The sequence below is a fragment of the Odontesthes bonariensis genome, chromosome 21, assembly GCF_027942865.1.
Source record: "Odontesthes bonariensis isolate fOdoBon6 chromosome 21, fOdoBon6.hap1, whole genome shotgun sequence".
Lineage (NCBI taxonomy): Eukaryota > Metazoa > Chordata > Actinopteri > Atheriniformes > Atherinopsidae > Odontesthes > Odontesthes bonariensis.
In genome coordinates this window covers 16,048,334-16,073,791 of record NC_134526.1, presented here as the reverse complement: position 1 = coordinate 16,073,791, position 25,458 = coordinate 16,048,334, and the positions used below count along the sequence as shown (strand labels likewise).

At 42.7% G+C, this 25,458-nt stretch overlaps 2 protein-coding genes across 2 annotated transcripts in view; one reads left to right on the top strand and one right to left on the bottom strand.

Moving 5' to 3' along the window:
- Positions 1-25,458, bottom strand: part of iqck (IQ motif containing K) — a 60,624-nt gene that overhangs the window by 5,962 nt on the left and 29,204 nt on the right. The gene's annotated exons all lie outside the window — the stretch shown is intronic.
- Positions 9,708-15,602, top strand: proza (protein Z, vitamin K-dependent plasma glycoprotein a). The gene is made up of 9 exons (XM_075454012.1): positions 9,708-9,857; positions 11,173-11,303; positions 12,002-12,153; positions 12,240-12,264; positions 12,351-12,464; positions 12,559-12,693; positions 13,157-13,272; positions 13,364-13,481; positions 14,662-15,602. Exons 2-9 carry the CDS (start codon positions 11,225-11,227, stop codon positions 15,189-15,191), a joined length of 1,269 nt encoding a protein of 422 aa, XP_075310127.1. The 5' UTR covers positions 9,708-9,857; positions 11,173-11,224; the 3' UTR covers positions 15,192-15,602.

Genomic DNA, 25,458 nt, shown 5'->3' with positions numbered 1-25,458 from the left:
CGCCGTGAGAAGCCCCAGCCGCGGTGCGACGGCGCCCTCTCCTGGCGGAACAGTGACATGACCCCCGGGTGACGCTGCGCGTTTCTGCCCGGGAGGACAGAGCAGCGGCCGGGCCCACACACCCCTCGCCCCGGGGAAAGCCGTGGCTTTTCGCCGAGGGGGGACAGCGGGCGTCACCACCACGCTGCTTATTTTGATATTTTGTTTGGCTTTTGTTAGCTGAGCCCTCGGCCTTTGGCCTGGATGCTGCAGCGGGACACATTTTATTTTCTTTACAGAAATGTGTGTGCTTGTGCGTGCTTGTGGACATGAGAGAGGGGCAACTGCTGAACCCTCCGCCGTCAAATGTCCGTCTCCCCCGGTCTGCTCTGGCACGGTCCGTGGCAGCCGGGAGACGGGGGCGTGGTGGGCCTCCGGGAGCACGCTCAAAAGCCGAACAGGTGGAGCTGGTGAACGGGGAACATCCAGCTGCATCACCGGTGAAGAGAGGGGCGATCAGGCCGCTCTCTTCTTTTTCCTGGCCTGGTTGAAGACAGCTTGCACGGGCTGTGCCGGCGGAGCTGCAGCCGGGACCGAGGGCTTCCTGGGCCAGCCGGCCCGAGCGGGCGGGGGGCCCGGGGCGAGCTGGGGTTTCGTCTGTTTGGGCGTTTTAAACTGCGAAACCTGGGAAGCGGCCTGTGCGAAGCTTTTACGCTGCACAGTCGGAGAGGGAGCCGGGGACTTTCGAGGGAGGCAGAGCCGAAGAGCTTCATCCTCCTTCTTTTTGGCTTCACACCGCCGTTGCATCGAGTCCAACGCGGAGCCGAAAATCCCCCCCGGGACAATGGGCATGTCCAGGACGTCCTCCTTCTCTCTGTCCGACAGGTTGGCGAGGTTGAGCCACCTCGCTCGTTCCTGCAGAACCATCGTCCCCAGCGCTTTTCCCGTGGCCCGGACCGCGCAGCGTTGGACACGGAGACACAGGTCGGTGATGACCGGTATCTCCTCCCACGTAGCTGGGTCCTGAGTTTGCCCAAAATCCTCACACAACTCAGCCTGGTAAGCCGTGAGCAGGGAGAGGACATTGAGCGCTCTGGCCGAAAGCGCCACCGCCTTGTAAGCCTTTTCAGTCAGGGCTGACTGAAAACGGTCGGACTTGGACGGCAGACTGGGGCTCCGGGAGGACACTGCTGACAGCCGGGGGTGAAGGTGGGCTGCAACGAGTGGCTCCATCGGAGGCATGCGGAGCAGACCCAGGCTCTCCATCGCCTCACAGTCGAGGGACGAGGCCCCGGGAATCGGGCTCCTGCTGCTGTATGGGCGGTCTCTCCATGAGCGCGCCACCTCATCCAGCAGCTCTGGGAAGACGGGGAGAAGTTGCTTCGTCGCGCTCTTGGCCAAGGGCAATTTCTTCCCCTCGTAGCGGGATCTGGAGGTCTCAGCTACGACAGCAGGCCAGGGGATGCAAAGCCGGGCAGCAGCGCGTTTGCACACGTCGAGCATGTCCGAGCTGGCGAGGGGAGAAGCTGGTGTGCTGCTCTCATCTCCATCCCGAGAGGCGACGGAGGCCGTGGGCTGTGCAGCCCGGGCCGGAGTGATGAAGATGTCTTCCTCGTCGTCATCCTCTGATATGAGGAGGTCCGAGGCGGCATCTTCATCGTCCCCATAGTCCAACAATAGGACGTCTTCCTCCTGCGGGGGATCCGCGGCTAGGTCGAGCTGGGAGCCCCAGCTGGCGCTAGCCTCCGGTACCGCCACCGCAACAACCCCTCTCTCCTCTCCACCCTCGACGGCGGCGCCGTCGGAAGGGAGATAGGGGTCATGTCCAGACAAGCTAGCTTGGCGGGCTAGCCGTCTGCGGAGACTCTTGATGGTGAACACCGCACAGTGTTGACACGAGCCGGGGACGTCGATAGCCAGCCGGGCGTGTTGCAGCCCCAGGCAGCTCGAGCAGACCTGGTGTGGATCTTTACTCGATATCTTGTTCCCACAGCGACAGGGACGGGCCCCGGAGTCTCCGTGCCCTCTGGTGTGAGGGGTTTTGTCCTCCATTCCTCGCGAGCTGGTGTGCAGGCAGGGAGTTGAGGCAGTTAACTGGTGTGCTAACTGTGAAGCCGAGAGGATAGCTGGTGTGCTAACGCTCGGGACTCGAACAGCCGTGGTGAGGCGCCGAGGACAGTGCTGGCCAAGCCGTGGAGAGGCGAGGAAAGCACTGAGTTCGATCTGGTGTGACCGACGAAGCAAAAAGTATCCAAGGCTAGCTAGCGCCCGGCGACAGAAGCTGAGTAAGATCCGTCTGCGGACAGTTAAGCTAGCTAGCCAGAGGACGCGAGATATGCTCCGAGTGAGAAGAGGTGTTTGAATGACGTGGTGCCGTCCGCAGGAGGTATTTAAGGTAGGTGGGACTACCTGGTGCGGACGGACACGTTTCACCAGCCAATCAGGATTGGCGTAATGAGATTGATGCTTCTGAGGTCTGCAGCGGGGGCGTGCATCCCATAGTGAGACATCGAGCGAAATATTATGAAAGAGAACCCCCACACATATTGGGTCCTTGACTTCACCATGGATTGTGACTGTACGATCTGGCCAAGCATAAACCCAGATGACATTAACAGATACAAGAAGGATTCAATGTGATGCAGCAGGCCGAAAGGACCTAGATGTCTGCATTGTTGGACATTAAGAGATCTGGAACAAAGTGAGGGCTACCTCAGAGCCGATTCAAGTTAGGCCTTGGGTTCTGAGAGTTTCTAAGAGTGGCTGATCCAGGATCACAACACCATGCCAAACGTATGCTGTTGAAAAAAGCCAAAGTCAGTGTTCTCACCAGAGCCAGCATCTACGTAAGAGCCAGAGTCAGCTGCTACAAACCTCAGTGCTGCTGCAGCCTACTCCAGCGCCTGGCCAGAAACTGGAGTATATGCCACGTCTGTCAATGTTCCTGCATGAGGTTGTACAGGCGACAACCCCTCTCTGCCTGTGCCATTCCGTGTTCCTGCCTGGGACGCTGCCAGCCCCTGAGTGATCCCTGCTAATCCAAGTATTCAAGTAAAAATGATAACCTCAAATAAATAAAGCATAGCGCTTATCCAACGTATGGACCATTTTCTTGAATCCAACATTGTCAACTGTGCTAGTGGGGCGCATATCTTTAGCTAAGTGAAAGGCAACGGAATCTGTTATCATTTTGTGCCTTTCCGAATTCAACGGATAGGGAGTTGCGCTGTAGAGTGTGTCTGTTATGGATGTCTGGGTTAAGGGGGTTGTGGATGGCTTTTTCTGTTTCTTTATTAAATTGTCATGGGTCACTCGGTGTTTAGCTTTCAAGTGGTTGAACAAATTCGTAGTGTTCCCTTGCGTTGCAGCCACTACAATATAGCAAATGTTGCACGTAGCATTTTTCTGCTCGTCGTCAGATTCCTCGAAGCCAAACTGTTCCCAGACTACGGAAGAGTATTAGGGCCAGGATTAAGAAAAATATTTATATTTTGCCTGTCGAGAATAAAGTCGACATGTTGAGATTAGTCGAAATATCGAAAATAAAGTAATTAGATGATGGACCAGAGGAGTTGACTTTATTCTCGACATGTCGACTTTATTCTCGACATGTCGACTTTATTCTCGACATGTCGACTTTATTCTCGACATGTCGACTTTATTCTCGACAGGCCAAATATAAATATTTTTTCTTATGCCCGGCCCTAATACTGTTCCGTACCAGACAACGGAGTTGGTTTTCCCTTTTTTGCTCACGAAACGCTGCTGTGCCTGGCCTCCTTCTGCCATCTTTACTTGCGCTGAGTTTTTATTCCGGCGGATGATCACGACCTGCCTTCCTCTGGCTGAGAGAGTTTGAGGCTTCAGGAGGGGCGGATGTGCGCATGCGCGTGTCATTCAGAACGTAAGATACGAGTCCAGGCTAACGAGTTCTTGCAAAACAGAACTTAATACTAATTTAAAAATAATCGTTTTTTCTCGATTGTATTGTTTTGGTGATCGTTGGGAACCCAAATCGAAAACGAAATGGAAATTCAATTAATTGCACAGCCCTAGGGTGAATAATGCTGAAAAAACGTAATCTGTCTGCCTTTAATGAAAACATTTTACAGCTTTGTAACAAAAACCCAATAGTCCATATATATCTATTTCTAAATTTTAAAAAAATGGACGGAGAAAACTGTTCCATAGCATGCCAAAATGTTACCTTAGGAATCTCTCTGTTCTGGATGAGCTGAGGTATAGTGCTGCTGTGTAGGTTAGGGAGGGGCTTAGGTTTCCCCTTACCAGGTGATATCAAAGGTACTGTGACATCATCTATAGTCTCATTGTGACATCACAAGTTTGGACATCTTGACCATCTAGCATAAAATATATGAAATAAGACATTAGGCTGTAGAGCTCTGTTAAAACCAGTTTTGCGATTCCAAAGATTGTATTACTTTGCGGCTTCACTTTCACATTAAAGTCCTCTCCAAATTTAGTGTACTGTTGGAAATTCTTTGCAAACACACAATGGCCAATATGCCTGCTGCCTTAGAGTGGGAGACAGTATCAAGACTCAATCCAGCGGCGCTGCATGAATTAGAAAAAGACAAAATAGATGAGATCTTCCATATGTTTACACTAATAGAAGAATGGGAAGTAAGTGATAAAGCAGTAGACAATATTATTCATGTCCTCAGAGTATCTCAGGCCTTGTTAAAAATCAAAGAGCAGGAGCTTAGCATTGCCTTAAAGTTCCTTGACAAAGCTGGTGAGGAGCATGGTAGAACTGAAAAAGGACTTCTTACAAAAGTGGAAAAGCTGGAACAACAACTCAAAGTATCCGGCACCAGATCAGAAACACGCTCTCTTAGACAGGAGATTTACCAACTCAAGGAGCAGCTAGAGGAAGCAAAACAAGAATTGACAGAGTCAAGGAAAAACACGGATAAACAAAAAATTAGACGTAAGCAGCTGGCTAGGAGTTTAAAGAAGGCTGAAGATGAGGTTACGTCACTGAAAAAAGAATGTAAAGAATTTAGACTGACACATAATGAGCTCCAGGAGGATCTGGACTCCATTAAGGAAGAGCAAGAACAGTTCCAAGAAAAGTACACTGAGAATGAGAGGATGCTGAAGCTATCAAATGAACAGCTTAACCAAGACCTTAAGGAAGCCAAAAATGAAAATGAACACCTGAAGAAGCAAAATGAGTTGTACAAAGAAAATCTTTTGGCGGCTACGAAAGACACTGAGAAGCAGGCAGATAACTACAATCACATGAAGAGAGCTCTACTCCAGTCTGATAAAACTATCGACCAGCTAAGGACAGACAGAGACCAGGCAAAGTCTGAAGGCGGTGAGTTGACAAATACACTTCATAAAACTACTCAAGACGCTGACTCGTTCGTGGAAGCAGTCTATGTCAAAGCAAATGAATGGAAGAGAGTGCTCTCTGAGAAGGAAGAGGAAATTTTAGTGCACCAGCAGGTGATCCACGAGCAAAGGCTTGAGCTGCTTTCAGCCGAGCAGGACAAAAAACGTCTTATTGCTACACAACAGATCATTAAAGAGAAAGACAATCAAATAAAGCTGCTGAGTGAGGAAGTGAAGGAGTATACAGGAGAAATTGAGAGGAGTATCCAGGACATTGGGGAGATAAAGGCAACTATAAAGAAAGACAGAGTTCTTTCTTCAATCTTGAAGCAGGTAGCAGAGATGAGGTCTAAGCTGGAAGCTACAGAGAAGATAGCAACAGAGGCAGAGAGGGACCAAAAATTAACCCAAGATCATGATTTGGAAAAACCCAAGGCCCTGGCTGAGACTTCAAACAGCTTGAGAAAGCATATGTCAGGTACTTGTGGCCTACAAGGAGCTGCTGCAGAGACTGAAGAGTGGAAAAATAGAATGAGAGTGAGAGACTGTGAGGCAGAGGCCATGAGCAAGGAGATCCACCAGCTCTATATGAGAATAAATTACCTTGAAGAAGAAAATGATCATTTAAGAGATAGACTTGGTTTGGATCCACAGCAACATCCTCCAGTTCAAAAAGCAAATCAAGAGACTCACCACCGCCAACCAGAAGCTAACAGAGGCAAGAGTGAAATATCAAGGAAAGACAAATGAAGACATAATACGGTGGGAGGATGACAAGAAATGGCAGGCCAAGAGAGTGAAGTGCATGTATATATATATCTATATCTATATATAGAGAGAGAGAAATATATATATAGATATAGACATATATATAGAGAGAGAGATAAATCATTTTAATATACACGCAGTAAAAATCTCAATAAAATCATACATTTAAATTTTGGCTACTTTTTGCCTTTATTTTGTCCTCACAACAAAGGGTTTATAGCATGCAGCACAAAAAATGTGGGCATTTTAATAGAAAATATGGACAATACTGTCTTTTCTCATTCAGAATCTCATTTTTTTTAATGTAAGCAGACATGTTCGGTGTTATGAATAAAATGTGCACTGTAGTAACTGTATCTCTTAGCTGGATTAATCTCAAATAAATGATGAAATTCCTTTTGTCTGTGCATCCTTTGCTTTGCTAACTGTTCACACACACCAACACAGAACATTCTTTTCATTTATGTATTTATTTTTTTTGATACTACCAAGTATAATCTGCTAAACTGATCAAAACACACATGTTCCCTCACTGGCGTTTTTTGTTGTTGTTTGTTTTAAACACGTTTTCTTCGTTATGTGTTAATATATGACAGATGTGACAGATGTGCTGTCAGGACTTGAATGAGGCAGGATCTGCTGTCTCCTGATCCTGTCTTATTCTCCTGAACACGTCATTTCAGTTAACGGATTGAAGGGTTGCTGGAATTTGAAAGTTGACTATCTGTTTGCCTTTCTGATGATCTTTTTTTTTTCTTCACCCAACTTCTCAAGCATCTAATTCCCTTTAGGGGCAAATAAAGTTTAATTGACTTTTCTGGTGTAGACTGCACATTCTGGAGGTAATAAAGAACCACACCAGCCTTTGATGGAGATGCTTGGGTACATCTGTGGTTACATTATGTGTGGATTATTGTCTGCACTGTACATGAGTGAGGTTATTTTATTGATGTATAACTAATTTGGGGCTATTCTTAAAAACTAAACCAGGGCAGGTGGCATTTGTGATGCATTATTAGTTACACAGAGCAGTAACACAGTACCTCCACCTGACTGCATTATTTCCTGTGATGATGCATGAATGCGAGGTCAGCAGCAGGACAAGTCTCTGCAGGTCATCTCTGTGTGTTTCTGTGTTATTAATCCCTTACATCATCATTACATTGTCTGGGGACCTCACAATATCAGGTCATAACCAAACTGAACAGTTAGATACAGACATGCTCGAACGTGCAAAAGAAAGTTGTCTGCTTAAAACCCCACAGATGTGGTTTCTGATTTGTGTGCATGTCATTTTTGCATGTTCGATTACATACGTATAAATATTTAAGAGAAAGATGTCTCTGGTTAACACGTCTGAAGACCATAGAATGAAAGTAGAAAATGGTTGATATGCTTTTTTCAAAACTAAAGTGCTGGGTAAAACTAAATATCAGTTTGCGCAATTTATAAAGAAAAGAAAAACAAGTTATGAAAATTAGCGTCGGAAACATGCAGGGAGAATAATGGGGACTGCAAACATATCTAGACTCTCTGCGATTTCATCTCCAGCCTACTAATTCCACTAGAATCTTGTCAAGTATCAGGTGACATCAATTATGAATGCCCTCTGTGATGCCTGAGGTGTTTGTTTTGTGTGTCTGAAAAATTGGACCCTGGATTTGAAGAGGAGTGGGTTGGCAGGGTCGCATGTGAGTGCTGAGCCTCTCTCTCTCTTTCTTGTTACCCACCAATTTAGTCCCGGCAGTCAAAGAATAATGAGAGGAGTGGGAAGAAAGGAGAGCAAGAGTGATAGAGGGATACAATACTAGATGGGATCTTGAATAAAACATAAGAGAAAGAAAGAGATGGATGGATTAGGTTTGCCTTCCACCGCTGTTGATTGCAAGCCAGCACATGCAATACTGAACATACCTGCATACTCACATTTACACAGATGCAACAAATTCTAGGTGTTTTAGATCTGACACATGTATGGATATAAACTGTAATGTGAAAGTTTTACATGGCGAGACACAATAAAGAATCATTTGGTCCTTAGATGACCAACTGTGTATGTGTTTTTTTTTTAATTCAGCAAAAACTAAGCACAATGCCGAAGCAGTGTGGGAGAAACTAAGTACACACCATGATTCAGTAGCTTGTAAAACCACCTTTAGCACATTTTTACCACATTTCTTTTCATCATTGTGAAAGAAATGTGGCCCACTCTTGCCTGTAATGTTGCTTTGGCCCACTGAGGTTTGCAGGCATTCGATTAAGCACAGTTCTCTTAAGGTCAAACAGTTTCCATTCGAGACTTTAATCGGCCCACTGCAAAACCTTTTCAGGCAGGTTGTTATGCCTTCATGCTTTGGATCATTTTTCTCTTGTTTGACCCAATTTCTGCCAAACTTTAGCTGTTGGACAAGACCTCAAATGAAACTCTAGAGTAAAGACTGTCCAGGTCCTGTAGCTGTAAAACAAGCCAGGACTTAGATTGATGGGCAGCCTTCATTTCTTCTCCAAGATCATTGTTGATGTCTTTCCTAAACAATGGCTTGGTATGGTATGTCATTTTTTTTTTGATAAGGACTGATCTAAACCTGATAAGGACTAGATAATATATTTTCTTTTTAAAGGATGTCCTGATACCTAAAACCTTAACACTGAAGGAGGGCGTACTTTGATTTGAACAGGACTGCACATGTATGTAAATACACGCATTGAATAACCGTGGAAATTACGACAATCGTAATCATTATCACATTCAGCTGTAGCTCTGAACGCCTGGGCAGGCCCTACGTCCCCTCACACCACCCCTGGGTGCGTCTTCTTGGGCAGGACCCTCCAGCTCCTGTCCCTGTCCAGAGCAGGGACCAGCTGGTCTGAACAGGCTCTGATAATACCTTGGTTATTAGACTTGGGAAATTAAGACATTTCAACAAGCTGCAGCAAAGAAAGCCCCCACGGCCTTGTGTGTAAATTACATTGCTCTCACAAACAATTAAAATGTGACCAGTGGTAAGGGACTTTGGCTCTGTTAAATGCAGCCTTGATGACCTAGTTTCAGCTTGTCTTATGTGCTTGTCACCAAGAATTGCTAATTAGAATTTGATATTAAATATCTACAAACTCAAAACTGTGCTTCAAGGATGTTACCTTCCTTGTGCACTTCACCCAAAAAAAAAAACTCCCGACATGTCTACCAGCAGGTTCTCAACAGTTTCCAACTAATCCATGTGTGCACTTTGTTTTTCTCCTCAGCTGATGAATCTGAAATGTGAAGAGCTTCGATCCGGTCTTTGGCTGTTTGTTGCTGTCCACGACTGCTGTGTTTGTTTGCAGTAAGGCTTCCACTATTGATCATCGCAGATGGAATCCAGTTTTGTTTGATGAAGTGTGTACACATTTCGCAGGGTTTGTCGTTGTAAGATAAATGTTCGTTTGATTTTTCTGCACGAATGAATTAGACTTTTAAAGTCTTTTACTTTTTATAAACAGAAAACAAGCCTGTGTGTGTGTGTGTGTGTGTGTGTGTGTGTGTGTGTGTGTGTTTACTTCAGTGCTTTTATGCACAGTGACTTTGCACTATGTAACAGCGCCCTCTATGGGCTAATATCTCTCATTACATCCACCGTAAACTGTAAACAGCGAAGGGCAGGCTCGCATGTAATCTGCACCCGTTATTTTGGATCGACAGACCTGGTCAGTCCAGGAGGCTTCTTACAGGACCTTCCGGAAGCAGGAGCTTGAGTTGGACCCCAGCGGTAAGAACCGAACCTCTCTCTGCTTGTTGTTGTTACCGTTTCTCGTAATGTCACTGAGACGCAGTTTGGCCTGCCGAGCTGACCCGCCCTGTGAACAAATAGCTATTATTTCGTTGTTGTACACTTACAACAGCGAAATATTCAGTAAAGAACGAATGAGTTGTGCGGAGGATGTTCAATTTCTGCCTTTGTTTAGTAACAGCTGAGCAAATGCTGCAATGGTACAAAGCTACGTGATGCGCAGATCTTCTGTATTAAAAAAAAAAAAAAAACATCCAATCCCTTTGTTCATTAATGAGCTTCCCCTCAGAGCTGAAAACATGACACTGTGAAATATTTACTAAAAAGCCGGCAGAAGCAGAGCTGTTTGTTCACATTGTGCCAACAATAAGGCCCCACTAACATGGCACCGTGAACACTGCGCAGGTCGGTGCTTCATCACGTCAAATCAACTTCAACAGCTGTACACACACACACACACACATTTACAAGGTATGATGTTACTTTTGAGCCTATATACAAAAACGAATCATTCATCTATTTTAAATTATTTACATTAGATATTGTACCGTTGTTTCTCACAACATGTAAAACCACAAGATTAATCCACATTATTAAATTTTTAAAATTTCTAAATGAATTGCAACTTTGCTGGCCTTTTAAATGCGCCAAGTGGCATAGCAGCAGGGGCGGAAAAGGCTAAATCAAAGTCAGCCACCATTAACTGTAATGCTCACTAACCTGCTTCCGCTGCTGTGATCGTTTGATATTGAATTATTAAGAACTTAATCGATGACTTTCAGCCTCTTGTGTCAATCCATTTGCACAGACGAAGGTGCAATTAGTGTCTTCCATACGGGAATATTTGTAAGGTCCTAAAAATACTTCTGCAGATATGTTGACTTCCCCATCCAAAAAACAACATGTTATCAATCAACAGTAATGTTGCAGGAATGGGAAAAGAGAGGTAAGGATATTGGATTTAACTGAACTTGTTCAATCTCACTTTATAATGTCTTGGTGTGAATTGGTGCTACTCAAGTACACTGAACTGAATATATATGACATCATGTTGAAACAGAGTGCCTCTCTAGCATCATAGTAGTATTGAAGGATTCTCATTACAGACAGCTCCCTAAATGAACCACGTAATCTCATAAACAACCAGCATCACACAAGTGCTTTTTACATAAGAAATACAGACTGTTATTCAGTTTAGTTAAGTTTGCAACACACTATATTTGTATATATGCATCCTTCTGTGGCTCGTTGCATTATCCGCATAATGCCTGCAATCTGCTTGTTGTCCTCCCAGGAGCACACGTTGATCCCTGCTGCACGGACACCTCAAACGCCTCTCTGTCACCATGCACTCCTCAACCACATGTGCCGCTCTTCTGTATCTGCTGGCTGGGGCTGTGGCGGCCATTCAGACCCCGCAGACAGGTGAGAAAGTCAGCGTAACTTGCTCTGTGAAGCTCAGCAGTGTTTAAGTCTGTCTTAAAAATGGGAGGAATAAAAGAAGTGAAGAATTAAACGTCGAGGTGGCGTCATGTTTAGTATAACCTATATCATAAGAGGGTTTCCTTCGCGTTAGAAAGAAGAGAGCAGAGTCGATGGATAATTTCAGGAGCATCCGGTTGGTGGCTTTATGAAATGCCTGATTTAGTAAAAGTGAGATGCTGCATAATAAATGTAAGACTGTGTAATAATAGTTTTTTGAGCATTTAAAAGGTCGGCTGAGCTGTAAGAGTCAAAGTGCAGAAACACAGGGTAAGAATAACAAAAAATAACATGTTTTCTGAACATCAAAGTGAGTAAACATTTTCCAGTAAACCCCGCAAATAAATACATTCGCCTCGTCAATGATTATCTCCCTAAATAAAAAGGCTCCTTCACATGGCCGTCTCATCTGATCAGCTGTCCCAAAGCAAATCTATTCAGTTTACATTTAAAAGACACCGACAGGCAGCAGGTACTCATTTGAAAACATAATCGCTGTCATTCATACTAAAGTAATAAGTACAGATAAATACAAGTCCCAGTTTTCTTTTTTTTCTTCTTTTTTTAATGCAACAGAGGTGTGCAAACAAACTTCTGAACAGACAATGCAGCGATAGCTGAGACATGAACTGTTTCCTCAGTGTTTCTGGATAAGCAGCAGGCCACTTCGCTGATCTCTCGTGAGAGAAGGAATGTCGGAGGGTCGTCCCCCACCACACTGGAGCAGGCCTGCATGGAGAGGGTGTGCAGCTATGAGGAGGCCAGAAAGTTCTTCCAGGACTCATACCGCACGGTGAGCTCGCTGTCAATTCTCTCCTTGTGCCACTTTTCAGTGACTGATAGAAGCTGTTTTCTTACCAAGTGCAATTTCTCTTCCAGGATATTTTCTGGTCAGTCTATATTGGTAAGTGCTGTTTCGAAAGGACCCTCAATCCCTACACAGTCATTAGCACTGCATTAGATCTTCTCATTAACTTGTTTCCTGTTCAGATGGAGACCAGTGTGCAGAGAACCCCTGCAAGAACGGAGCCATGTGTTCAGACAGCGTGGGAGGCTATGACTGCGTCTGCAAGTCAGGTTTCACTGGAGTCCACTGTGAAAATGGTGAGGAAGCACGTGAAGGATTGTTGAATGCTAGTTATTAGTTTTTCACTTTGCGCCGCATGTTTTAGCTTCTCTCTTTGTTTCCATATTGCAGACCAGACTCTTTGTACCCTGGAAAAGGACAAGGGCTGCTCGCAGTTTTGTAAACCGGGCTACGTATCGTACGAGTGTTCCTGCGCCCGCGGATGGAAGCTCAGCAAAACCAACAAGGACAAGTGCGAGCCGGCAGGTATGTTCGTCATGTTTTCTTCAGCCAAAAATCCAACTGAATTAAAAATATAATAATAATATAATACTAAAATACTAAATACCTTTAGCCGTCCATCGGTTTGATTGGAGGCTTGTTTCCATTACGCCAAATATTGATCTTGACTAAAAAAATTGACTTGACTTTTCCCACTAAAATATCCCCCCTTAACCTGAACTTGTTTAGCTAATTATGAAAAGATGGTTTACAATGAAGAACTACTGTGAAATGTTGGGATGATTAGAAATAAAAAGCAAGAATCATTTGACTTTTTATCTTTCTTTTTCTTAAGGGTGGGGGTATATTGTCAATTTTTGTAGTTTCCTTGTGATGTGGTCTAAGTTTAGATTCCCGAGATTCATGTCTTGCTTAGACTGTATCATGACAAAAAGTTAAGTTATACCCTTTTGGAATAAACATAATCATAAATGTCTTCCTCTGTCAGTCCAATTCCCCTGTGGTAAGTTGAACAGTATGAGTCAATGGGACAACAGACAATCCAGCAACGCCCGTAACAACTTTGAAGGATTTGCCTGCACTTCTACAGAGTGTCCTTGGCAGGTAAATACACACACTCTGGCTGATGCGCGATACGGCCGCTCCTTTAGGTGTCCATGATATGTTTCTACAATACTTTCATCTTGCTTTGCAGGCTCTGCTGAAGAGTCCAGAGTCTGCGGGTTACTGTAGTGGAGTCATACTGAAAGAAAACCTGGTCTTGACTTCAGCTCAGTGTGCCAGCAAATACAATTCTATCCAGGTAGCAGTTGGTGAGTAAGCAAAACACTGGATCATACCATGGAAATAGCTACAGCAACAACTGTGCTCTGGTTTTTAGGTTTGAAATGAGTTCCATCATGACTTTCAACTATATAACCAGTACTGATGTTACTATGTGTGGTAAGAGTGAACGGTCTAAGCTTTCCCCTGGGAAAATGTATGGTTTTTACTAAAATGTTCAAAATTTGTCTCTCTATTGACATTGTATTTCTGCCTGTGAAGCTAGTATTATCATGATGAGGCAGTGTATGTTTGAATTTGTATGCAGGTTTTTCACATTCAATTATTTTAGCTTCCCAAGCTTTAAATTTCCTTTAAGGAACTATGGGAATATGACTTATTTTCAGATAAAATATTCCCCAAATAAAAGGACAAAAGGTGTGCAGTCTCTAGGATTTAGTGGCATCTAGTGGCAAAGCTGTTGATTGGAACCAACCCCTCACCCCATCCTCCCCTTCTAAGCATGTAAGAAAAATGGTGGATGCTAAAGTCAGAAAACTGCAAAAGGCCTACACCAGTGTTGGGTTAGTTTTTGTCAGACATCAATTCTTCAAGCAATTCTGATTCGGTTTCATATTGTTTTCTGCCGATATATATCTTCCAAGACCCGATTAGTATTATGTGTTGTAAAATCGTTTGTTGTCATGAAGTTGTCACACATTCCAGTGACAAAAGACCGAAGCTTACACGGGACCCATAAGTGAGTGAAGAATTATTTAAGTGTAAATAACTCTTATCAGGTAAAGGCCATGCGAGCAAGTCATGTTGAATAAAACTTAAGTTACATTAATAGCAGCTGTGTTCAATACATTTAATATTATTCTTGTTTTTCATTTTTTATTAAGTCGCTTGTTGAGGTGCTAATTTTAGATAAAAGTTCTGTCTTTTTTCTTTTTCATCCTAATTGAGAATCCACTAAGGTATTTGTGGAAATACACAGACTGAACTTGATAGATTTTTCATTTGTTCCCAGACATATTTTCATATGTCAGAAATGCAAACATAGGTTAAGACCGCAGTTTATTTTGTCTTGACATGTACAACCTTGGAATTGTAAGAGAGCGTACTTTCTTTTTCACGTCACTGTAAATCTGCCCAACACAAAGTTCTAGTATCTAAAAATTAAACTGATTTGAACTCTTTGGTCTTTTCTTATCTGCTCCCCCTCAGGCAAGCGCAGCACCAACAATGAAGATGGAGAGCAGACACTGTATGTAAAAACAGTTATTCCCCATCCCCGTTACGTAGAAGGCCGTCCTGAAAATGACCTTGCTTTGATCGAGCTTCGCGACCGCATCATCTTCAAGAGAAATATAGTCTCTGCCTGTTTGCCAGAAAGAGACTTTGCTGAAAGCGTGTTGATGTCAGGAGAGTTCCCAGCTGTTGTCACTGGCTGGAAAGAACAGGTTTCTGTTTTCCAGGGCCCACTCGCCATTAACCAGCTGGAGTACAGCAAGCTGCCTCAGTGTATGAACACACACCCTAACCTGATGACCAATAAAATGGGCTGCACCACTCCCCGGACCAATGCCGACTGCACCATGAGCTCTGGCAGCCCCTTGCTCACCCTGTATAGGGGGGCGTTCTTCCTCACTGGGGTGGTGAACCAGCCAGAAGGGGCTGACTGCAGCAAAGGCTACATCTTCCAAAAAGTATCACGTCACCTCGGCTGGCTGGAGTCTTTCATGCGTTCACGTTAGATGGGGTAGTCAGGAGACACATGCAGATACATTATTGATTACAGAGTTAGGTAGAACAGTAAATCTGATCAATTTTCATCCTTGTAGTTTGAACTTGTCATTATTTTTGTGGGTCTTTTAAGCGTATCCATAACAAGATATACATCATGTACGCTGGTCTTCATCAAAGTTATTCTTTCACTCTGTGCACTTCTTCATTCATCCACAAGGCGGCTCTCTGTCAACATTATTGCATGTGTCTAACATTAAAATGCAGTAAGACATTTAAATTATTCAGCATGTGTATGTGGATGTGAACATACCTTTAAATAACTTTTTAGTGTCGTTATTTTAGCAACAACTGTACTGGTTGAGATGGACCTTATAACACTGGTAATCCTGTTCCTTGAATGTATTAAACCATAACATCACTCTTTTTGTCAGCTCTTTTACTGCTTTAGAAAGATGTAAAGAAGCATTTTCTAGAAGATGCAGAGAACTGAGCGGTTCTCTTGTTTCAATATGTGAACTTTTGGAAGAAAAAGTAAAACGTTACAGAGGAAACGTACACACATGTGGATGAGAATTGACAGGCCGTCTTCTTTTGAAAGGCGATCATAAAGAACAAAACATGGACCTTTGTGCACAATATCACAATGGTAAATATAACTACAAAGTAATCTAACCTAGTCTATACTACCACAAGCTTCATCTGCATTAAACCCATAAACAGTATGAGAAACTGCTCCACAGAGTGAAATAATGTAATAATAATAATAAGAAATTATACACGAGATTTGGAGGACAATGAGTGACATAGTCAGTATATTCATTCTGCACTGATTTGGTCTTCTGTCTTAATCCTCCAGTCATATATTAATAGATTAAATCATTTGAACATTTTTTTTACAACAATTGTAATGCAAAGTGGAAGCAGTGGCTAAGACTTTGCCACGGGATAACCCAGTGTGGTTTTGTTTAATCATGCTTTGAAACTGGTGCTAAACTTAGATATCTAAGAAAGTGATGGAAATGTGCACTTTCCTTTTTAATCTGCCACCCCCCAGTAGCAGATAGAGAACAGGGACAGAGGGCTTGTTTATTTGGAATATGTTTCCTATGTCTGCCTAACTCATTGAGCCATCATTTGACCCAAGTTTGCATAAGTCACAATCTATCGCCCAATCATGGCTCTGAATGAGCGGTAGTCATACTGTGCTGTGTATTGATCAATCCATGGTGCTGTCTGTGGTCCTGAAGTCATGGAAAGATTTTGTAATTGTGCACAGCTTTTTCAGTCCTGCCCTTCTGTAGGTTTTTTTTAATCTCAGATCTATTTTTTTCCCTAAACGATAAGCTATAAAACTCAACTCTATGGTAAATTGTCACACACATGCTCTGTGGAAAAGTGGCACCAAAATAATCCCCATGTAGTCACAGAAGCTAATAGAGACACACTGCTGCCAGTAGTATTTCTATCATTTTGGTGGTTGAGCATGGCGGTTGTCCTATTGAGCCTCTGTCTCTCAGTTGTTATGAAAAAAAAAATTATTGTGGCAAAACATGATTATCAGAGCCACGTTTGCCATCCTATTAGCATGCTAATGTTTGCTAACTAGCATTTAAAAACAAAATTCTACTGATGCTGACAGGTGTGTATGTCTTGTGGCTTTGAAGTAAAACAGGCTAATATTGTTTAACTAATGATAGCGTATGATCAGAAATCTTTGGCTAAAACTACAGGTGAGAAGAAAATAGCAGTAATAAACTGAACGGTTGAAAGTAAGAGTATCATTAAGACAAACGAGAACAAGGTCTTAAAGTTTATAGATCATTGTGAGCTAGGCAAGCTGTAGATTTAATATTTTGCCAAATGTAAAAACATTCAGAGCAGAAAGGTATGGTATAAAGTAGTTTGGATAAAGTAGAAATCTTAACAGACAAAACTATCTCAAGTAGTAATAGGTCCCCTTTATGCCCCACGCAGACTATATTAGCTTGCCCCCCTGTCACATACCCCTGTGTTGTCTGGCAACATTTTCCCACGGACACTCTCCCTCAGCAGTCTTCTCACAGCCTCTCTGGTGGAAAAGGCCAGGATCATGTCATGCAGGCAGAGAAAAGGAGAGACAGAAGAATGGGCAAGAGAGGGAGCAAGAGACGCCACATTGCAAAAAAACCTGGCCTGCCACTTTACATCGGGAGCTTGAAAAGAACAGCTCGGAAAGCTGGGGCCCACGTTGGCTGTTGCCATGGTACTCACCAAGGAGATGGCTCCTTGCTCCCAAAAATGGCTGTGCTCCTTTTCTGGGCCGTCCAGCGGAGATTAATTTGAGTGGAGCTCCTTCCTTCCTGCGTCTGGTCCTGCTCTCTAGTCTTGCCAGGTCCATTTATATGATCAAGCTTTCAGAGACAAGTGAAAACTCACACTGAGCTCGATGATTTTAAACTTACACTTCATCAGCTCAGAAGTGCTGAATTAAGATGGATATGTGTAACACTGACATACCTAACAGTCCCTGCATTGGTTTAATTAAATTATTGAATTTAGCCTGAACTCTAAGGAAATGGGGAGACAAGGATGTGGGGGGAATAAGGTGGAAAAGGGGCTTGACTGGGAGATGTATGACAAACTGAGAAAATGATGGAAGGTAAAATGACGGAAGCTGGCCTATATGAAGAGAAACTTTATTTGTGCTGCTGAAACAGAGATGAAGCCAGTGACTGTGTGGATGGATTGATGGACCTACCATATTAGACATACATGAAATGGCCTCGGAGAGAAACATTAACAACTCCATTACTACTGGAGGGCAGTGAAACTCAATGCCAAAGCTTCATAAATCAAATATTACAATTATTGGATGAGATTGCTGGAAAGGGTTGATAAACTCAAAACTTACAACTATATGTCAGTGGTGCGTGACCACATCTGGCCAGTGCCCTACTAAGTCAATAATCCTCAACTCTCCCCAAACCACAAAATAGTTGCACGCTGTGACCTCAAATCCTTCCTACCCTGTGTGTGTGTGTGTGTGTGTGTGTGAGAGCTTGCATGTATACATACATGGTTATTTTGGGGGGGGGGGGGTTGACATCAAATGGCAGACTTTGAGAAGGATTATCTGTCTGTGTGGAGTCTGATTCCACACACAGGGGTTAGCAGTTTTTTGTTACTGTTGGGGGCAGATTGAATTAAAAATCTGAATATGTGTGCAATAAGCATTACCAATAGTGATGGCATATCTATGATCTTGTCCCATTGGCCCCACATCTGAAACATCAATGTACCCAATCTTTTATCTTCTCAGTACTCCCCGACATGGAGCTCTCCAGTCAGGCTGGATGGTAAAGCTTCTACCCTCCACCCACCCACTCTGCACAACGCCAGACAGAGCTGCTTCTACTTGATTGGGTAATTGTTCAGAAGGGTGGAGGTAACACAAGACCTCAAGAGGTTACAACTTGGGCAGGAGGAAGTGGCTGAAAGAGAAAGAATGAGGCAGGCTGTAGAATTTTATATAACTCTGCTGTTGTCAGATTTCTCCTTGACTTGTTTGACAACATTAGTGCATAGCCAGGAGCATATTTGTCTTCAATGGGTCATATCTAACCATACATTAAATATTCTGTTTTGTGCTAAATGTGTCAGAATGCCAAATGCTCACTGTGAATATTTCAACATGCAGCCACACTGTAATGTTTAAATAGCTGACTATCTGAGTGCAGCATGCGAGCATATGAGAATGTATGCCCATCAAAACTGGTTGAAGTTCACAAACATTGCTAATAAGCCTGTTATAACACGAACATAATGATAACAAAAACAACAATAGTTCAAAACATGTATCAAACAGGCAATGAGCAGTAAAACATGGATATTAGTGTGTCTGCAAGAAATGCATCCTAATCCAGTTTGTTGAGATGCTTTAGTGTGGTTTCAAGCTTTGTACGCTCTACAGACTGATATTGCTATCCTTGGAGTCACGCCTCTACAATAGTTACAAATCACCAAACCTCCAACACCTCTGCTGCTAGAAGAAAAGATTGTCCATTCATCTTATCCTCAATGACGTTTCTGTATTCCAGTGTCTTTTTTCTGTCCTCTGTGACATTTCTGCTCTGCTGATAATAAAGGGCATTCTTTACTCACCTCTAACCAGTCCTAGGCCTTGTAGTTTAGACAGGCTTTAAAAACAATATGTCACTTTCAGCATATGGACCTGGTGACTGCATGATAGCGGAGTAAGGTAAATCCTGGAGCTGCCTTTATTCCCCTGACCTCACCCTGACCTTCCGTGGCTTAAATCCTGTTTAGACCCATTGAGAAACCGGAGGAGCTGACAGCAGGGTCTTCGAGGCTCACTGAATGAAGACCAGTGCACAATGGTCCGTGCTGTGGTCTTTGAAGAGGTCAGATAAGACCAGGTTTGTATGTGTGTGTGTGCCGGAAATATATGTTAGGGCCTCTCTGTATTCTGTATATCATGCAAATTTGCTGTGGGTTGTTTCAAGTTGACCTGAATATGTGGCAATTAGATGAATCTTAGCAACCCTTCACTTTCTGTGGGGATACCTCTCAGGGTTTTGACCTATGAAAGCTTAAGGATTCTGAGGAGATGCAGGGTTTAAGCCAGCATGGTGGACAGATAAGGTCTGCAGTTTTCTGCTTATGTATGTGACAAGGTCAGCACAGTATGAACAGTATGACTATGGGGTACCTTAGTGAATTAGTTGGCTTTTCCTAAAAGTTTGGAAGACATATTCTTTAAAAACAAAATTAAAGAAACAGGGACTAAGATAGCATCACATTTAGCCGTAAGTCATGCTTAAGCTCCAAAAAATGGTTTTAAAGCTACAACTTAATCTGTCTTTGCCAGTCTTTCCAACTCCAGTTGCCAACATTTTAAAAGCAGCAAGTTTTTTTTTTTCATTTCCAAGCCTAAAACTAGATCAATCATGGGATGTCACTTTGGTGATTTGCCAAGGTGTGTATGTTGAATTTGAGGCATTTCTTTTTAAGCATGCAAACTCAACTGAAAATTGTAAATTGTGAGTGGGATTAGACGTAAAATTGCCCAGCAGGCTGGGTTCCAAAAACATCTACAGACCAGAAGAAAAAGGACAGAGGAGAGGAAACGAGTGCTGGGATTTTTGGTGAGTTTCGGGATGAGATGGAGGCGTAGCAGCCTCACAACCACACAGGCCCGCGTAATGGACACAGGCAATGCATCCATTCCTAATGTCTGCACAGCTGTTAAACTGATGGTTTGGTGAACACTAAACCTGAAGCACTCAAATTAAAACATGTTACAGTATGTTGTTATAAGTTCTTATTTCATACAGTGACTCCCACATCATATTTGATGCATGTTATATTTTAATCAAACTTAATGAGTGTTTTTAAAATGAAAATAATTGTTAAGATGATTTTTTTTTTCCTCATTAGACAGCACGATATTACACCTCACATCCTGTGTCTCTGTCAGATTCAATGCGGTCACTTTAAAGTGGGATGTGTCTCTGGAAATAAAGTTGCTCTTTAAAGTTAGACACTCTTCCTGCTAATTTTGGACACCTGCATCCTGTCATAGTTAAGACATCCTGTGAGGTCACATGCTTTCCTTCTGATACTAGTCTTTGGAAACAGATGCAGCATGCAAGCCTGTACTGCGGCCGCCCTGCTGTCCCCATGTGTTTTGTTGTGTGGAGCCAAGCAGGGCCTTGACAAGAAGAGGTAACCTCCGGACAGAGTGTAGTGTGGGAAGTATCAGAGAAAGAAAAGGAAGGATGTGAACAGAGACAATAAATAATCTTGCCGGTTTCAAACTTTGGAAAGAAAATTTGAGATGAAAATAGGTGGAAGGAGGCAGAGATTAAAAAAAAAGAAAAAAGAACAACAAATATAGTTATGAGCCAAAAGGAAACAAGACAGACAGCACCTGTGATGCTGTTGTTCTACACAAGACACTTTGAAAGCATATGCTGTACTCATTTAAGGACAATAACTCATCAGGCTGAGCCAAAGTTAGTCCACAGCCTGTCAGTAAAGTTATATTAGTCACCGACTTAGCCTCACACATGATCACACTGATCCAGAGTTACCTTGTCACCATCTATAAATACTCAGTTCTCTACCGGCTGCTTTCATCTGAGCCTCGAGCAGATGTACATGCAGATATTCACTTACAGTTTGCGCTTGATTTACACAGGGAGTCTCAGATCAAAATCCCCTCTTACAGTTCCAGTAATAAGGTAAATAACACTGAGAAATTAGTATTCCCAGTTCAGAGTTGCGACATGGAATTTCTAAAACTAAGCTATCTTGTGATCTGTTTGCAGGGTTAGTAGTAGTAAACCTAAAGGTGTATTAGGCAGAATAATTCCAAAATCGCTGTCTCATGTACATGCAAATTCAGACTCCATCAGCAGATGGTTCCTATGATGTTGAGTGGAGACGTGAACATGTATACATTACATTTATTTCTCTGATTTATTGCTTTTTTCGGTAACTGACCACAGTCGATCCTTCTTCCATTGTTACGTTGCACTCAACGACAGCTGGGAATTAATGTCCCCTTTCTGATTTGTGAAAAATCTAAGAAAAGAAACAAACCTCAGTTTTCCGTGTCAATGACTTTTGTAAAGTTTGCAGAAAATCCAGCTTGCACAAAAACGCATTAAAGCTTTTATTTCTTTATCTTAATCTCTTGGCCAAAGTGATGTAATCTCGAGTTTCAACATAACTTACAGCAAATGCATCATTACTCTGCAGTGATAAATGTTTATAACTGTTGTCCTTACTTCCTGGGTATGCTCTGTGGGTTGCAAAGCTGACAATGCATGAGATGTCCTGGTTGGGAATACTGTACTAAAAAGTGGAAAGCCCACTTTCATCATGATGGACTCATATTTGAATGAAAAAAAATGAACTGAATGGGTACCTAAATCAGTAAAGATCACATCCCAGATAATGCCAGAGCATAAGAAAGAGCCAACCTGCATGTTTGTCTGCTGGATAAGTTGTGTGTGTGTTTGTCTGCTGTGTGGACCAAGCCTCCAGTCCTTTGTGTTGCCTGATGCCAGTGGTCCGGGGAGGAGACATCATAGGCTATGTGTGAAGAAACATAAGAATGGCAATAGAGCAGTGATAGGGCTAAAAACACGCTAGCCAGCTAGTCTCCCAGCCTTCCTGCACTCCAATAGCCTTTTGACAAAAACATTGATCATTATTGTATTCTCTGTTTTATTCCCCGACCACCTGTCCTTCAACATGATTGACAAAACAGAAATCTTACTATCCCATTTATGTACAAAGGGGGAGGCCTACAGAGTGGGTGTATGTGCTAGCAATAGCTGCTAAGCTCATTAGAGATTTCTGCATACATCTAATACAACCCAACAACTTCACTCTTGTTTAGTCACACTCTGTTGTTTATTTGAGTTATCTTTTTATTTTCTTAAACAACTTTTAATTTTACAAATTGCACCTTTAGTCAAAGTTCATTTTTAGGTATTAATACAATGGCCATTTGAGAGCTGTAACTTTTCAAAGCTAAATATTTTCTTTAAGGTTGATAACTGGGCCTGTTATGTTACGTTACTAATGAGTCGTTTCTTGGTTGAATAAGGACAACTGCACTTGAAGACGTTTCACCTCTCATCCGAAAGGCTTCTTCAGTTCTGAACTAGTTTTAGGTTTTTGTAGGTGCACCTACACCTCAAGGAAAAGACACTCTTTCGAGGACAGTAAAGTACACATTCTGGAAAGAGAAGGTTTGAGAGAAGAGTCAAGGAAGCCGTCTATGCTAAACTGGAAAAAACACCTTTGAACAGAGGAGAGGGTTTCGGGTATCACCTTCCCAGCACCTGCAATGCAGCACTGTCTCTCCTCCATGGGCAGTTTTACAACCATTCACACCTTGGATCCTGTGACCAAAATTGCCCTTTCAGGCAGGTAGACAATTCATAGGTGATAATGACTGACACAACATGCATATTTGTCAGTGGATTCAGTGACACATTTGACTTGAACAACCATCTCTATTTATAAGCTGATACTCCCATCTAGTTTAGAACTGAAGAAGCGTTTAGGATGAGACATGAAATGTCTTCAAGATCCAAGATGTTGTCTGGTTTCCCTTATTCAAGCTCTTATGATTACCATGACCAGGATGACTGAGAATCTTCATCAAAGTCTTGGTTAATACCAAGTTGTTATTACAAAGAACGTTGCTGGAAATTTCATGACTTCCCCCATGTAATGCGGTTTCTCCTTCTTTTAGTTTTCTGCCTCTTCCTATTTTTCTTCTTCAACCAACAGGCGAAGCATTGCCAGCACCACTTCTCCAACAAAGTTCTCACTAGCCATATCCTCCAACTACACACAAACTTCTGTGGTGAATTAATGATAATGGAGTGATATATATATATATATATATATATATATATATATATATATATATATATATATATATATATATATATATAGTGTTCAGGTTTCCTTTGTTGAAAACTGTAAAAAAGACCAATGCACCCCTCTGAACTTGAGTTATCTTGCACAAACATAAATAAAAAGATAGATTTGGTCTTTGTGATGTATTTCCCAGATGCTCATGACGGGAGGAGATCCAGAAGGGGACTATTTCACCGCTGCTGGTTCCCCATATCAGTTTGGTGTATAACATACAACAGTACGCAAAGTGGACTGTTCTGTGCTGTAGAGCAAAATGTCTGTCTAATTTACCTTCTGAATCACTTAGTCAATAGTTACATGGTAATAAACCTCTTAATTACCCTAGTAATCTAACCGGATGAAGTATTCACGTTGGAATGTTCTTTCAAATCCATTAACTGTGATTAACTATGTATGCTTGTACAATAATTTCCCCCTCTGTTCACAATCTTTCATTGGCTCATATAAAAATAATGAGAGTAACAATGGTATGTACCATATACTGCAATAGCCTGTCTGCTGAAAAGTAAGGGAACCATTAATCTCTCTCAATCCTCCTGTTTTGAGCAGTGACCCCTCCTCCTCCTCCTGGTCTTCTTCCACCCCCTCTTCTCATGCTGTCACTTGCTCAGCCTGCACCTGTCAGATTAGTCTCACATCCTCAGCTGCCACTCCATATGATACGCCTCCTAACTGCCCAGAGTCTGCTTGTCGATCCACTTTGCATGTATTTATGAGTCTGTGTGCATGTGAAAGGGAAAGTCTGGGAGAGACAACGAAAAGAGCAATATCATGCAAGATATGAATGTGTACAATTTGAGAATAGCAGTGCCTAATGTTGCACTGGAATTGGGTTGGTGCCATCAGTGTGCCAAAGCCAAAATGTAGATTACCCCCCTCCCCAAATCACAGGATTACTTAATCCAATACAATGAGATGTGACTCTGTGAGTAAATATTTTACATCAGCTGCACTATTACTGTGGTCCCTTGGTGTTGGGTGTCATGGCTGCTCCTGCTTGTCAGAGACTGCAATGACAAGATTTTTTGGGGAAGCAGAGCAAAAGCATTACCCCCAAACACTTCTACTGACTTACACGATGATGATAAAGGCAGGATGGGGGCAGTGGAGGTGGTGGCGGAGGGGTAGTGGGGGTTCCACCATTCAAGGCCTCCCTGGTCGATGGACTGGGGCAGCTGAGGCAACAAGCATGTCATAAGATCGCGAAATAATAGCATCCCAGCAGTTTGTTGCTGCGTCAATTCCAATGAGACAAATAAAGAAAATCCGGAAACGAGGTTTTTTTTCAAAATAAGAGCAACTTGCAACGCAATAAAAACGAACGCTTGCAGAGGAGAAGAGGTTGGCGTGAAGTGAAAAGAGTAAATACAATCAAATTGTCTGTACCTTGAAATAACACCATTGCTGTTCGTTTTTTTATGGATGAATGGCAATGCACTAATCCAATTCCACAGTCCTTGTTTTGGTTTCTGCTGGGGCTCAAGCAGGTTCAGTGGGTCCTTCACAAAGCATGTCCTTAGAAAACATACTGCATCCTACATTCGTTCCATACCACAGGAATACCACAGTAAGTCATTCAAATGACTTGCTGTGGTATTCCCCAGAAATGTGGTTTGAGTGAATGAGAGGAATGTTTAAGCTTTTACGACAAAAGTGATACTTTAAATTAAATTAATTCACTATTTAGGTTGTTCAGATTGCCATTTTGAAAAAAAAAATCCTTCAATTTCGCATCAAAAATATTCACAAGATGGTCTGACTAACTTTTTAAGGGAGGCTATGTTGACCATCTACGCTAAGAAATGTATTATG